This window comes from Elephantulus edwardii, unplaced genomic scaffold, assembly GCF_000299155.1.
Source record: "Elephantulus edwardii isolate Elephantulus edwardi_28Jun2011 unplaced genomic scaffold, EleEdw1.0 scaffold00038, whole genome shotgun sequence".
Classification (NCBI taxonomy): Eukaryota; Metazoa; Chordata; class Mammalia; order Macroscelidea; family Macroscelididae; genus Elephantulus; species Elephantulus edwardii.
Window position 1 is genome coordinate 17598794 of NW_006399788.1, and position 14567 is coordinate 17613360.

Genomic DNA, 14567 nt, shown 5'->3' on the forward strand with positions numbered 1-14567 from the left:
GTTTAGGGCTGTTGTACGTAGGGTCGCTATGAGTCGTAGGCGACTCGACGGCACATAACAACAACAACAACAACATATTGATACTGCTTCTTTGGCCAAGTATAGGTTTTGTATAGGCACATTCACGTGTTCTGAGATTCCCATTTTCCTCAAATTAGCCATAATTTCTTGTGATCCACACAATCAAATACCTTTGCATAGTCAGCGAAACACAGATAGACTTCTTCTGGTACTCTGGTTTTTGCCAAGATCCATCTGACATTGGCAATAATATCTGTAGTGCCATGACCTCTTCTAAACCCAGCCTGTGTTTCTGGTAGTTCTCTGTTAATGTACTTTTCAAGTCTTTTCTGGACAATCTTCAGGAGGATTTTGTTAATGTATGATATTAGTGATATTGTTTTATAATTTCCACACTGTCAGATCACCTTTTTTGGAATGGGAATAAATATGTATCTCTTCCAGTCAGTTGGCCAAGTAGTTGTCCTTCAGATTTCTTAGCACAGCTTGGTGAGCACATATAGGGCAGCATCTTTTTGCTGAAATACATCAGTTGGTATTCCATCAATTCCTGGGGCTTTATTTATTTTGCCAAGTTCTTCAGAGCAGCCTACACTTCCTCCTTCATCACCAGTTGTCTCTTGCTCATATGTTGTTTTTTGAAATTCTTCTGTATCAGCCAATTCTTTTTAGTATAATTACTCTGTGTACTTCTTACATCTTTTAATGCTTCTTGAATCATTCCATATTCTGCCCATAGCATCCTTAAGCATTGCAACTCATGGCTTGAATTTATTCTTTAATTCTTTCAACTTAAGAAATGCTGAGCGAGTTCAGCCCTTTTGATTTTCTGACTCTAGCTCCTTGCACATTTCATGATAATATTTTGCTTCGTCTTCGTCAGCCCTTTGAAATCTTATTTCCAGCTCCTTAACATCTTGATTTCTTCCCTTTTCTTTGGCTTCTCGGTGCTCTGGTGAAATAATCAGAGTCTCTTCTGATATCCCTTTTGGTCTTTACTACTTCTTCATTTTAGGAATGACTTTTTCCATTCTTCATGAACGATATTCTTGATATTTTCCCACAGATCATCTGGTTTTCGTTCATTTGTGTTCTCAAAACAGAGCAAGGAAACACTGCATGGTTCAAAATTAGGAAAGGAGTGTGTCAGGGATGCATCCTGACCCTCTCTACCTTTTCAGTCTGTATGCAGAACAGATCATTTGGGAAGCAGAGCTTAGGAGAAGCAGTGTGACATTAAGATTGGAGGAAGACTCATTAACAAACTACAATATGCAGATGACACAACCTTGCTTGCTTTTTACCTTTACTTATTTACTACAAAGTGTCTTAAATGTCATTTTATCACTTTAGATTATGTTATATATAGATATTGGTTTAATATATTTTTAAATAATGAAACATTACAGAAACAGATAAAAGAGAGTTATATGATTGATTACCTTACCCTGAAGTTATCCTTGTTCACAATCCAGTATGCACACTTCGAGCTATATAAGCACATTTAATGGCAGTTCATATTTTCATTTGATCTGCATTTCTAAATTATAAAAACAATTAGATTCTAGCAGAGAATAAAGGATTAAGTCTTAATCTTAGAGATGTAATACTGTATTGAAGTAATGATCATTTTTTGAGCTTTATTTTCAAAAGTTGCTGATTATTCCCCCAATCTCATCTTTATTTTATATAGTTAGATCTTTAAAATACAGGTTAAAAATAATTTTAAAAACCTTTTAACTCTATAAAATGAAAAAAAGATCATATATGCCATGAATAAATGAAAAATTCTAATTTACCATCTGAAAATTGTATAGCTCTGCTGCATTAGTCACTAGACCAACAAACACCATCTATTATTTTCTAGCTAATCTAAATTCACTTTTCAACACCAATTTCTTATGGAGTTGGCATTGTGGTTGTTAGGTGTTATCAAGTCAGATCTGATAGAAACCTGGTGAACAATAGATTGAAACTCTGCCTGTCCTATAGCATCCTTACTGAAAGATTTCATTTCAAAGCTAAAAACCATGCCGAGGAAGAAACATTTCTCAAAGCTTATATTGCACACCGGTCTACTCAGCAAGGGAAGTAGCTTTGGGAGTTTGGGTTAAGGGGACTTGTATGGGGTTTTAACAAGTGTATTTTAGGGGGTTGATGGATAAGTTTGACATTGGTGCATAAAGCTTCTGGTTTTGGAAAAAGTACTAATATGGGAATTCTGAATTCTGTTTCTAGGGAATGTCCTGACGTAGGATTTTCTGAATTCTGGTTTTGGAAAATGGCCTGACATAGGATTTTCTGGGTTTTGGTTTCATAAGATGTCCTGACATAGGGATTTCTGAGCTGAGCTTCCACCTCCATTTTTATTTTTAGCCTGACACTTAAATTCTGCCATGTTCAAACCATCTGAGGGTCTTTTCTTTTCTTTTCTTTTTTAATTTTTATTGCTTTTTTTTTAAATGTATGTACTGTTAAATCAGATCTGACTGGTACAGGAGGAGATTGTCCCTCCTTCAGCAGAGCATCTGGTGGATTCGAACCTCACATCTCTGGGATTGCAGAGCAGCTTCTTGCCACTAGGCCTCCAGAGCTCGCCATCTTCTTTTCTTTTTATGAAGACCCTTCCAATTTTACATTTTCCTTTTCAAACATAATGTCTCTTTCCACGTCTGACAGCTGCTGTCATATGCTCAAAGTGTTAAAGTTTTAAAGTTCTGTCACCCTTGCCTCCAGGGAGCCCCCTGGTTTTACTTCCTTCGAGACAGGTTTGTTTGTTCTTCTGGCATATTTCATACTCTTCACATCCTTGCAAAAGTAGACCTCTCCATCGTTACTGACTTTCCAGGACTATCATGGATGCTGAATGTTAGGTTTGACACCGTGCCCACAAGTGGTTTTCACTGTAGTAAGAAAGAAGGATACACAGTGATAACAATAATGCCAGATGAAAGGAATATCAGAGGAACAAATAAAGTACTGTAGAATCCAGAGGGTGAAGAAAATACCTGTGACTGATAAAAAATTGTCATTTTAGTTTATACCCAGAAAAATTAATTGTCATCAAGTCAGAACTGCCTCATAGCTGACCCTCCATTGGTTTTCTGAGGCTATACATCACACAGGAGTAGACTGTACATCTTTCTCCCCTGGAGCCCCTAGTGGATTTGAAGTTCCAGAGAGGCATGACCTTTGCGTTAGCAGTGCAATTTCATATAATCTACACCTATAGAGCTGCCCTCTAGTTCTTAGCAATTACCATAGTCCATCAAATCTAACATGGCTCTCACTGTAAGATACCTTTTTTCATGTACTAATAAGAAGAAAAAATATACTGACATTTAATTGTAAGACATATTAGAAATTCAGAAATATTACTCAAGAATAAAATATACATTATACAATCCGCAAAATAGCATAGTTGCATATGGGACACATAAGAAAGATAGGTAAGGAAAAGAAGAGAGTTGAGGAAATTAAGGAAAAGGGATGAGATTGAAGACACAAAGGGAGAAGTAATGGGAATAGAATATATCTTACCCTGCTGCGAAAAGAATACTCAGTGTTTCAGGGAAAAGTGAGAAGCTTAAAAATTAATCAAATTCCTACTAAATAAAATTCCTCTTGGTAAAAGAGAAGATAAACTCCTATGCAAAAATTGAGTGACTGTGAAAAACTTGAGAGCTTGGGATTTGTTGTTGTTGTTGTTGTTGTTGTTGTTGTTGTTGTTGTTGTTATGTGCCGTCGAGATGCCTGCGACTCATAGCAACCCTATGCACAACAGCCCTAAACTCCATTTCCAGTGAATTTAGTATAAAGAGATCCTATGAAAGGCAGTTGTTTAGAAAATAGTAAAAACATTTCCAGCAGAAGTTAGGCCTAGTTAAGGTTAAAAAAACGTAATTTTACAAAGATACCAATTGGCTCGCTTTCATAACTGCCCAGAAATATTTGATACCCTGAGAAAAAGTTGGAAGAAAAGAAATAAAAGATACTTTGTGCAAAACAAGATTGACTGGACAGCTACAGTGGATTTGTAGGAAAGCTAGATAATCTAAGTTTCTTCCCTGAACACTGTTTATGTGGCCTACTATAGAAGACTCTCCTTCTGTAGAAAGGAGAAATGAAAGAGATAAGACCAAAATATCCAAGGTAGAAAAACTAGTACTTTTTTAAAAAAAGAAGAAGAGGGAGAAAGAGATGAAGGAGTGATAGGAGTATAGGGCATTTCCACAATTTAAGATCATGAGGATCAAATTCTAAGAATTGAACCTTCAAGCTGAAGATCTCCTTGCTCTCTTAAGCACAGATGAGTAGCTGTGTGCGTATGTTGGAAACCTCTGGTGCTCCCCGTTTCCTTTAGGATAAAGTCTTTATTCCTTGTAGAACAGACAAGGTTGTTCAGACCTCATTTTACCTTTCCAGGCCAAGATACCACTTTTTAAAATAAGGCCCATGTTCTTTCCAGTCACACAGAATTCTTCTCTGTTCCTAGATTCCTCAACGCTTTTTCTGCTTTTTTTTACTTTGGCTCATGCTGTTCCAGTTGTGTGAAATGCTCTTCCTGTTCTCCACCTTACAGTCCCTTCCATTTCTTCAATTCCTGCTCACATATCACTTTCTCTGAAGTCTTCTTTAGCTCCTGCAAACAACATTGAACTTCCCTTCATCTGTTCAATTACAGTACTCTGCATGCCTCTATTTCATTTTATAAGAGTACGTATATGTGTATCTAGCTTCCCAGTTGATTGTAAACTCCCTGAAGTCAGAAACTGTTTCTCTTCTTTACCCAAATTGCATATCACATACTATTTAGGTATTTAGTATCTGCCTTCTTGTTGAATTTTGAATGAATGAACTAACTGGATATGCCTCAGAATTTAATGTGCATTCACGTCACCTGGTTAAACATTTGTATTCTGATTCAGTAAAATCTGAAGTATAGACTGAATGCATTACTTCTAGCAAATTGAAGCAAAACTGTTTCAGAACCAACTCATAGCTGACCCTCCAGCAGGTTTTCAGAAGGCTGGAAATCACATAGAGGGCGCGTGGAGCTACTGGTGAATTCACATCACCAGAGGATACTGCCTTTTTGACAGCAGTGCAGCTCCCTACAGACTACATTAGTACTGCTATTACTGAATGTAAGGGCTTCTTTCCATAGTCAATTGCCAGGAAGACAGATGGATTGCAATATCAGTAAGCACTTTATTACAGATCTGGGAGGACAGTGAGATTCCCCTCCAAAACTGCATCTCTCTCGAGAGTGGTCATTAAGTTTTTATATAGGGTTAGATATTAACTTGCTTAACAATGCTCTTCTGTTAGTAAAGTTACAGAATTTCTACATTTGAAAAGAACAGTTCATATGTAAGTACTAGTTTGGTAATGGGTAGCCTGAGACCAGTAGTGGTACTTGTTATATGTCATCAAGTCAGAACCAACTCAGACTGATCTTCCAGAGGGTGTTTAGAGGCTTTTACCCGCACGGGAGATTGCCCATCCTTCTCCCACAGAGCAGCTAGTGGATTCAAACTACATGCCTTTGGGATTGCAATGCAGTTTCTTACCATGAGGCTTCCAAAGATAGAAGCCTACAGTGGTTTTCTGAGGTAAATTTCCACCTGTATAGGCAGGAATAATGAGGGAGTAGGAAAGGCTAGATTATAGAGTAGAGACAGACCCCTGAGAAGATGTTAGGAATAAAATTTTACATGAACACTCCCTCTTAAAATTTTCAGAACCAAAGTGTGATGTTGTTAGGTGCTGTGGAGTCAACTGCAACTCACAGTGACCCTGTGAACAACAGACAAGACCCTTATCCTATCCTGCACCATTCTCACCATCTCTGATATACTCAAGGTCCTCTGTAGAGTCACTGTGTCAGTCTATCTTGTGGAAAGTCGTCGTCTTTTTCTCTGAGCCACAATCTTTCCCAGCATGATGTCCTTTTCAAAGGACTGGTACATCCTGACAACATGCCCAGAGCACGCGAAATGAAATTTTACTGTCCTTGCCTCTAAGGAGCACCTATTTATACTTCCTCCAAGACAGACAGATTTGTTTGTTCTTTTAGCCGTCCATGAGATATTCAGTGTTCTTCTCCAGCACCACAATTCAAAGACATTCATTCTGCTTCGTCATCCTTATTCATTGTCTTGCTTTCACATGCAGAGCATGTCATTGAAAACATCATGGCTTTGATCAGGTGCACCTTAGTCTTTAAACGAATATCCTTGCTCTTTAGCACTTTGGAGAGGTTCTTGACAACAGCTTTCCCCAATGCAGCACTTCCTTTTATCTCTTGGCTGCTCTTACTCTGGATCTTGATTGTAACTTCAAGTAATATTAAATTGTTGACAACTTCCATTGATGAGGGTTTTTGTTTTCTTAATGTTGAGATGTAACCCATACTGAGTCTTTGATACTCTGCAGCAAATTCTTCAAGTGCTTTTCACTTTCAGCAAGCAAAAGCTGTGTCATTTGCATAGCATGTGAGTTGTTGATCATTCTTCCTCCAATCATGATGCCACATTATTCTTCATATTGTCTAAGTTTTTGACTGATTTGTTTTGCACACAGATTGAATAGGTCTGGAGATAGGAAACAAACCTTGGTGCATACATTTCCTGATTTGAGACCATGCTTTACTCCCTTGTTCTGTTCAGACTCCAAGTTTTTGGTCTGTATGTGTTTCTCACGAGCACAGTTCAGTGCTCTAGGATTCTCACAGTCAAATGCCTTTGCTTAGTCAATAAAGCACAGGTAAACATCTTTCTGGTATTTTGTAAGTCAAGGTCTGTCTGACAACAGCAGTGATAATCTTTTGTGCCACAAACTCTTCTGAATCCAGCTTGAATATCTAACAGCTCTCTATTGATGTGTTGTTCTAGCCATTTTTTAATAACCTTCAGCTCCGTCTCACATACTTTGAGCACGTGGTCAGGAGAGACGTGCTCATGTCCATGGAGAAACGGCACAGAAGAAGACCTGGATGAGATGGATTGATACAGTTAATGTGGTCATGAGGGGTAGGTGTGTCAGAGTCAGTGAGACTGACTCAGAATAGGGCAGCCTTCAGAGCTGAGCTGTTGAGTCTCAGGCAGGTGGATGGCACATAACAACAACATGATATTTATATTGCTAAGTCCCCCCTCCCCCCTTTTAAACTCTTAACTGACAGAAAGTCTCAGTTCTGGTAATGCTTTGTATGGATGGGTTTCATAAAAGTAATTTTTTAATAAGTGCTCTTTATAAAATTGAGGGTTTCTTTAATACATGAAAGATTGAAAAGATAAAATGTTTTTAAGCTCTTCCACTATGTTTTTGCCTTAAAATGAAGTGGTTGATATTCACAACTTGATGTGCACTTTTGCAGCTTCTGTCCACATAACCTTATAGAAATTTTTTTAAAGTAAAAAATGGTATTTCCACATAAACTTTTTTTTTTAATTTCTCTTACTTTGAAATCTGTCGTAGAGATCCCTGTTGTCAATCCTTAGAGCGGTAATTTATTTCTAAAAGACTTTTTTTAAAGCTATGTATACATGTAGATGTGAAGTAGTTCATTCTGCCATTGTGTTGGTATAGGACACATGTGGTACAAATAATACAATCCTAAAAAATAAACATGATCTTGGTATTAGTGCTTCAGGTAAGTAACACAATTCTGTGTCTTCAGTCAGCCATACCTACAAAAGTTTTTATGATATCTATATCTATCTGTCTATCTATCTATATAATTTTTTTTATCTTATACTAGTTTTACTTAGAAAGTTCTTATATATTGTTTCTCACACTGGATCTTTCCCATTTCCTTAACCCACCCCTCCCTCCACCTATCAAATTGTACAACTCCATGATTAATCCTCCCCTCACCCCTGCACATCCTTATCCCTCTGCTTCTACACTCCTCTCCCTCCCTTGGATCCTCATACTCGTTCTACAGTAATGGTCTTATACATTATTTGTCCTTTTGGGACTGAGTTTGTTCACTTAGCATAATGCTCTCTGATCCCTCCCGAGTTATGAAGCACATCAGTGGCTAGACTTGGGATGTATATTATAATAGTAACTAGTCATGTGTTATTGTTAGGTGCTGTCAAGTCAATTATGACCCATAGCAATGATTTGAACAGCGGATCTGAACCTTGTTTTACGCTATGCCGTCATCACACTTCCTGACACACTAGAGCCCAGTGCAGCAGTCACTATCAGTCCACCTGGTTAAAGGTGTTTCTCTCCTTTGCCGACCCTCTCCTTGCATATGTAGCTACTTTAAATTTAGTTTAAATGAAAAGTTCCACTCTTCATCACACTGGCACTCAACAGCCACACCTTTGTAATGGCAACCATATTGCACAGCACCGAAAAGACCATTTCCATCATCGCGGTAAGTTCCTTTGGACAACCTGGTCTAGACACTTTAATTAAAGCATCATATTTTTCAGTGAGTTAGTGTTTATTAATAGTACATTTTTGGGAGGGGGGACTACACTGTGTACATTTATTTTATTGGTTGTCTTTACAGTTACTTCAATGAGAATCAATACCCAGATGAAGCAAAAAGAGAAGAAATTGCAAATGCTTGCAATGCAGTTATACAGAAGCCAGGTGAGTTAGCCCACACAGCTTTGCTCTGTGGTGGAGCCCTCAGTTACAAACCAGCATCAGGACACTGAATCTCATCTTATTTTTCACACCTTGGCGCTTCAAGCTCAATCTGTTCCGTCTTCTGCTGGCTGTCAGTGCCCTATTCAGTTCAAACAGTACTTGTCAGAGAAACTGTGATGACATTGAAAATCCAGTCCTCACTTTACAAACTTTCCAAGCAGTCACCTTGCGTAGGATGTGATGCTTTGATATTTTTTCAAGGAATATATAGATTTCTTTCTACAGAATTATAATACAAATAAATAAATTAAGCACCAACTTTATAGTTTAAAATAATTTTAAATGTTAATAAAAGATTGAATTGTTGGGTGTGTTTTTTTTTTTACTTGTTACAAATTATACAATTTGTGTTTTTCTTTGGGGAAGGATTTTTTTGTGGGGAGGGATTTGCCTTCTGTCTTCATCACATACTGGGATAACTTCTGCTTATCTAGGGAAAAGTGAGGAATTTTGTTTTTAATTCTATCTTACAGTTTCCATGCAAGTCAACAGAGACATTTTAGCAATTCATACATATTTTATTCCATGTACTAATATCCTATATTTTCTAATTTTTATTAGCAAAAACCATTCTCAGGATACAGGTTGCTCTCCATTTGTTTGGTTATTTTAATGGTCAAACAGCAGTTAGTCCTCCCTTAACCGTTAAATCAGAATTCTAGCAATCTAGATCCTATGAACTCAGCCCCTTAATGAAGAACATCCATCTCCGGATTTCAGCCGTGAAGCCATACAGGAGCTTGAACTAATTCTAGCAAACATGCTACCCTGTACCCGCCAGTCCATGCAAACTTGTTTTCTGATTTCACAGCCCTCTGTAGATTAAAAGCTGAAAATGGAAAAGGACAGGGACAATGGGAAGTAGTAGAGGTAGGACTTTAATTGGCAAGCATAATGTTCATCAGTTTTATTTTTGACAGTGTAATAAAAGGTAATAAATCTGTAGTATGATCATTTTTGCCACTCAACATAGATTATATTGTCCAACATAGTTAGGACAGTTGATGATGACAGTGACCAGCAAGAAACATTTACTGTAAGGCCTAGAAATGGATGTAAACTGCAGTTATCTGGAAACCTGACTGAGATGATCATGTTCTTCTGGAATTATCCTAATCAATTGAATCCTTCTTGATAATGAACTCTATTCAGATACTCAGTTTAGACTGGCTTTGTGAAATTCCTTAATGTGAAGGGCTTCCTAAATTAAAGCATGTCAAGAAGCTGGTATTTTATTCATTAATGTATTTATTCATTTACTCGTATTTGAATTTATGCCTCATACTAGGTAATGCTAGGAAGAAATCTTTTTTAAAGAATGGAGTATTAGCCCTTGAAACATATTTATTCTTAGGTTATGTATATAAACTGTCTAAAGGTTATTGCATACATTTACAGGCAAAAAGCTGTCTGATCTGGAACGAGTTACCTCCCTGAAAGTATATAACTGGTTTGCCAACAGGCGGAAGGAGATCAAGAGGAGAGCCAATATCGGTAATGTACCAGCGCGGCTGCTTTCTCCTCGCGGAGCAGCCACAGGGCTTGGAGTTAAGAGTGCAGTTTAGACACTATAGGTTTAGATGTTTGTAGCAGTAATCTTAAATTAGTTTTAATGAATGAAGAGAAGTTTTAATTATCCTACTTGTATTACTATAATAGTAACATTGTTATTTATAAAACTCTTTGCTCTTCATATTTTAAAATATAAAATTAAATTGCTTAGGTGGCCCTAGGCAGATTACTTCTGTAACAGCGCTAAAGAAACTGACAGGGGTGTGATAGAGGGAATATGATAGCTAATTCTGTGTTCTCTCTGGCCTATAACTAAGAATTTAAGAAATATCTAAATAAAAGAACTTGGAACCAAAGAGGCTATAGACAAGGGACATGACAGAAGGTAGGATATAAGCAAAACATTGTTTGTTATTGTTGTTATGTGCTGTCGAATCACTTGGGACTCGTAGCAGCCATATGTACAGCAGCTCTGAACCCTGCTCAATCCTGAACCAACCTTATTCTTTCTGACACACCTACCCCCATTACCCCAGTCACTGAATCAATCCATCTCATCGAGGGTCTTCCTCTCTTGTCCTGTCCCTCCACCCTCCCAAGCATAACCTCCCTCTTCAAGAACCAGTCCCTCCTTGCAACATAGGGGTTGGCTGTGACGTTCTATGATTATATTTTACTTGTCAAATTACTTCTTGTTACTCTTTATTGTTCCCAAATACTAAATACACACCCCTTCAAAACTGGGGTCTCCAGGACCAGATAGCCCTTTAGTTAACAGATACTGATTAGACACCTAACAATCAGCTTCTCCAGCCTCACACAGGGAGCAGTGGGCATTCCACAATGGCAAAAGCGTGTCTCCCTGAACTGTATGCGATTGCATTTCCTCTTTCTGCAATTTAAGAGAAAAATGAAGTAGAGGAATTCCTTGTTTATTTACATTTTCATTTCCTCAGCAACAAAAGTTAATTTGCCATTTCAGCATGATAGTAATGTAACAGATAATTTAGGGATCCATTTGCTTTTTTCGAAGAAGCAGCAATCCTGGAGAGTCATGGGATAGATGTACAGAGTCCAGGAGGTCATTCCAACAGTGATGACGTCGACGGAAATGACTACTCAGAGCAGGTGAGCACCTGAGCGGAGGCTCTCGGTTACAGAGTGGATGGGACCGTGTGGGGTGGGGGAGGAGAAGCAGTCTAATGTCCCTCCACTCTGCTCATGGGTCTAGATAGCTTTTCATGTAATTTGAAGGGAATGTGGTAAGATTTAGTTGTCCTCTTGAATTTGTGAGAAATCGCTATTCACCCACATGGATTTATTGTCATACAACAGGATACTTGGCAAGTACGCAATGGGGAGGAGGAGGAGGGAAGAAGTTCAGAGGGAGGCAGAGAAGCAGAGAAGGTAGAAGAAGAGAGGAGGATCTGATCCAAACAAGCAAGTTACACCATTCACCACACACACACTCAATGTTTGAGAAATCTAGGGGCAACTGGGTAGCTGTAATCCATTCCTAAACATGTACCAATACAGGACGCAATGGCCAGTCACCCACTATGGCCCCATTGCCGTAGGAACCCTCGTGCCAAGATGAGTGGTTCTTCCAGAGTCTTCCCTGGCACGCTGACACAGATCCTTTCATCGCTGCAAATACGTGCATGTCTTGCCCTCTCACCATGATGTGTTCCTCATTGCTTGGAAATCGTATTTAATTGTAGCCACTGGATGGAATAATTACTAAGAATGTTAGTGTTCACACTAACACCCACCCAGATTTATTCAATGTGTTTATAGGCTTTGAAATTTCTTTCCTTTTGGAATAGGAAGAGAAGCCGTGGCCTCGACCCCAGTCTTTCCCAGGTGCTCACCCCTTTCTTTGTTCCCTAGCCAGCTCACCAGTACAGCCCACTGTGACCTAGTACTGTCCCCAGTTTCTTTCACCTGACTGTTCTGGAGCTTCTGTCCACCAGGTCAAGCAAACACTGCAAGTTTGCTGCATTTCTACACTGATCCTTTATAAATTAACTATGAAGCCTTATCTATGAAAATGAGAGTAAAATGGGACCCACACTTCTAAGAGCTAACTTTTCTTCCTGTTAGGATGCTAAATTCTAGCTCAGACCTTTCACTCAACAGGATGTCCTTTAAGTCCTTCTATAATTGGAAGCAGTCTTGTGATTTCCCAGTCTTCCTCTCCAGCTGGGTCCATCCCATCTTTTCTCACAGATGCCCTAAGAGTAGCACATCCAAGACTTTTTCCCCCTCAGGGACTTACTCTTTCAGAGTTCTTTAACACAGAGTTTCCCTGAAGATGTGACAGGTGAGAAACTTACCCTTATTTGTAACACCATCTTCCATCTCTGACATATATCCCAAAATGCCAGTTTCCTTTCACAGCTTTATTTTTTAACACCTTGGGCTTGTACGTGGAAGGAGTGCTTCACACTGCCTGCTAACTAAAATACCTGCCACTGTCATTACACAGCTGCCTTGCAGTGGGAGAACACCATGCTTCTCCCACATGCATTTCAGGCGGTTACACCTTTGACCTGTCATAATTGAAAATACCTTCCTTTTTTATTTTTCTTTTTTGCAAGAGTGCATTTTTAACTAAGTTCTGGTCATCACACTATGTTGGTCTACAGTTGTAAACTTCTTTTCATTTCTTCAGTTCAATAGATAGATCCTAACTGCTGAAAAGCTGATTGAAAGAATACCAATTAAGAGCTCATTTACATGACCTTCAAGAACTAGTCCTCTGTTTGTTTCAAACAGAGTCCCAAATTGTTGGTTTTTATAGCATTCATGCCAAGTTTGGTCATCACCACTAGCAGTCGTTAGGATGGAATAAAGTTCTCAGTATGAAAAAAACGTGATAGTGCGTTTAATTATGGAATTGTCCACTCGGAGTCTCTGGGCCTCTATCCATTCAGTGACTACTTAAATACAGTTCATTCCTGTCACGACATCCTCCCCTTCTTGGTTTCCTCCCATGAATGTTGTGCTTCCTCTCACTCCCCAGCATGTCTTTCTGTGAGCCGGAGAATTCTGCAATCCACTAACGAGATTTTATTTCTTATTTCTATATATTTAGGATGACAGCACTAGCCATAGTGACCACCAAGACCCCATCTCATTAGCTGTGGAAATGGCGGCAGTCAACCACACGATCTTGGCCTTGGCCCGACAAGGGGCCAGCGAAATCAAGACAGAGGCCCTGGATGACGACTGATCAGGGAGGGATAAACACAAGACGTTAACTTAGTTTTAGATGTAGCACCTTAGCAGACTTTCCTCGGTCCTTAACATGTGTTCTTACAGTATAACTTTGCAGTTTCTTGTATGTCAGTTAGCCGTTAGAGTCTTGTTCTGTGAAGATGGCATGGTGCCCTCAGCCTTTGCATATACTCTCTCAGTATTAATTCCCAGTAAATAATAACCAACCAAACAAACAAACTTCTCGCTCCCAGCCCCTGAGGCTAGAAAATCTTGCTGCTCTGTCTTAGCATTCCAAGAAAGTGCTTCCAGGTATTTAGATAGCCCTCAGTTCTCCAATATTAGGCTACGTGTGAAATCTTGGGTACCTTTAGAGTCATGTAACACTAATCTATAACCCCTCCTCCTTCCCCAAGACTGACTGGTAGGATGCAAGCTGAGGTTGTGTGGCACAGGATTGACAGACACCATTTGGGGAGTATTCACAGAGTAAAAGGAACACTAGCATCCCCACCTCAGCATGAGGAGAATTGATTTCCAGCTGCAATAAGCCGTGCCTCATTATAGTCATACTGTGGCTAGATTATACTTCTTTGGGTGCTGTGCTAAGAATGTCAATGGGAAAACTTGATCTCAGATTTTGGTTGATGTTAACATGCCTGACACAGACATCCTTTCCGCTCACAAGCTGTGTGACTTAGTTGATAAAATACTGCCTTCTGCCTTTGGGACCATGATTTAAAGAAAAAAAAAAGAAAGGAAATGTCATAAAGGAACAAAACCCAGCTTGAGAGTATTGGAAAAACGATGAGCTGACTGTGTAATGGGTACGAAAGTCCAATTCTCAGAACCACTGCAGATCACATGGCACAGTTGCCAGTGCCTGCCTGGAGAGTCCAGGAGTCATCAGAGATGTTCCTTTGCCTCCTGTGTGGGTCCACTTTTCCTGCTCCCCAAAAATCAAGGCTTTCAAGGTTGGAACTAATGTCAAACCTGAGTGAATCAACTTAGCATTTCTGTATCCATTAACTGAAACCCCCTTAATACGAGGTTGATCAAAGACCTTGTAGTGGGATTATGCTGACTGACTATCACAAATGCAAATACTTGCCTGAATAGGAGCCGAAAAAAAGCAGGGG

At 39.1% G+C, this 14567-nt stretch overlaps 1 protein-coding gene across 3 annotated transcripts in view; it reads left to right on the plus strand.

The window, feature by feature from the left end:
* Positions 1 to 14197, plus strand: part of HMBOX1 (homeobox containing 1) — a 361830-nt gene extending 347633 nt beyond the window's left edge. The window contains exons 6-10 of one of the 3 annotated variants that reach the window (XM_006884875.1): positions 8555 to 8637; positions 10096 to 10191; positions 11246 to 11337; positions 11545 to 11616; positions 13307 to 13841. In XM_006884875.1, the coding sequence (XP_006884937.1) occupies positions 8555 to 8637; positions 10096 to 10191; positions 11246 to 11337; positions 11545 to 11616; positions 13307 to 13444 (481 nt within the window). In that variant the 3' untranslated portion in view covers positions 13445 to 13841. Of the gene's footprint in view, positions 1 to 8554; positions 8638 to 10095; positions 10192 to 11242; positions 11338 to 11544; positions 11617 to 13306 lie in introns of all 3 variants that reach the window. The other 2 variants (XM_006884876.1, XM_006884877.1) reach the window with 2 other exon arrangements.
* The last annotated feature ends 370 nt before the right edge of the window (positions 14198 to 14567 follow it).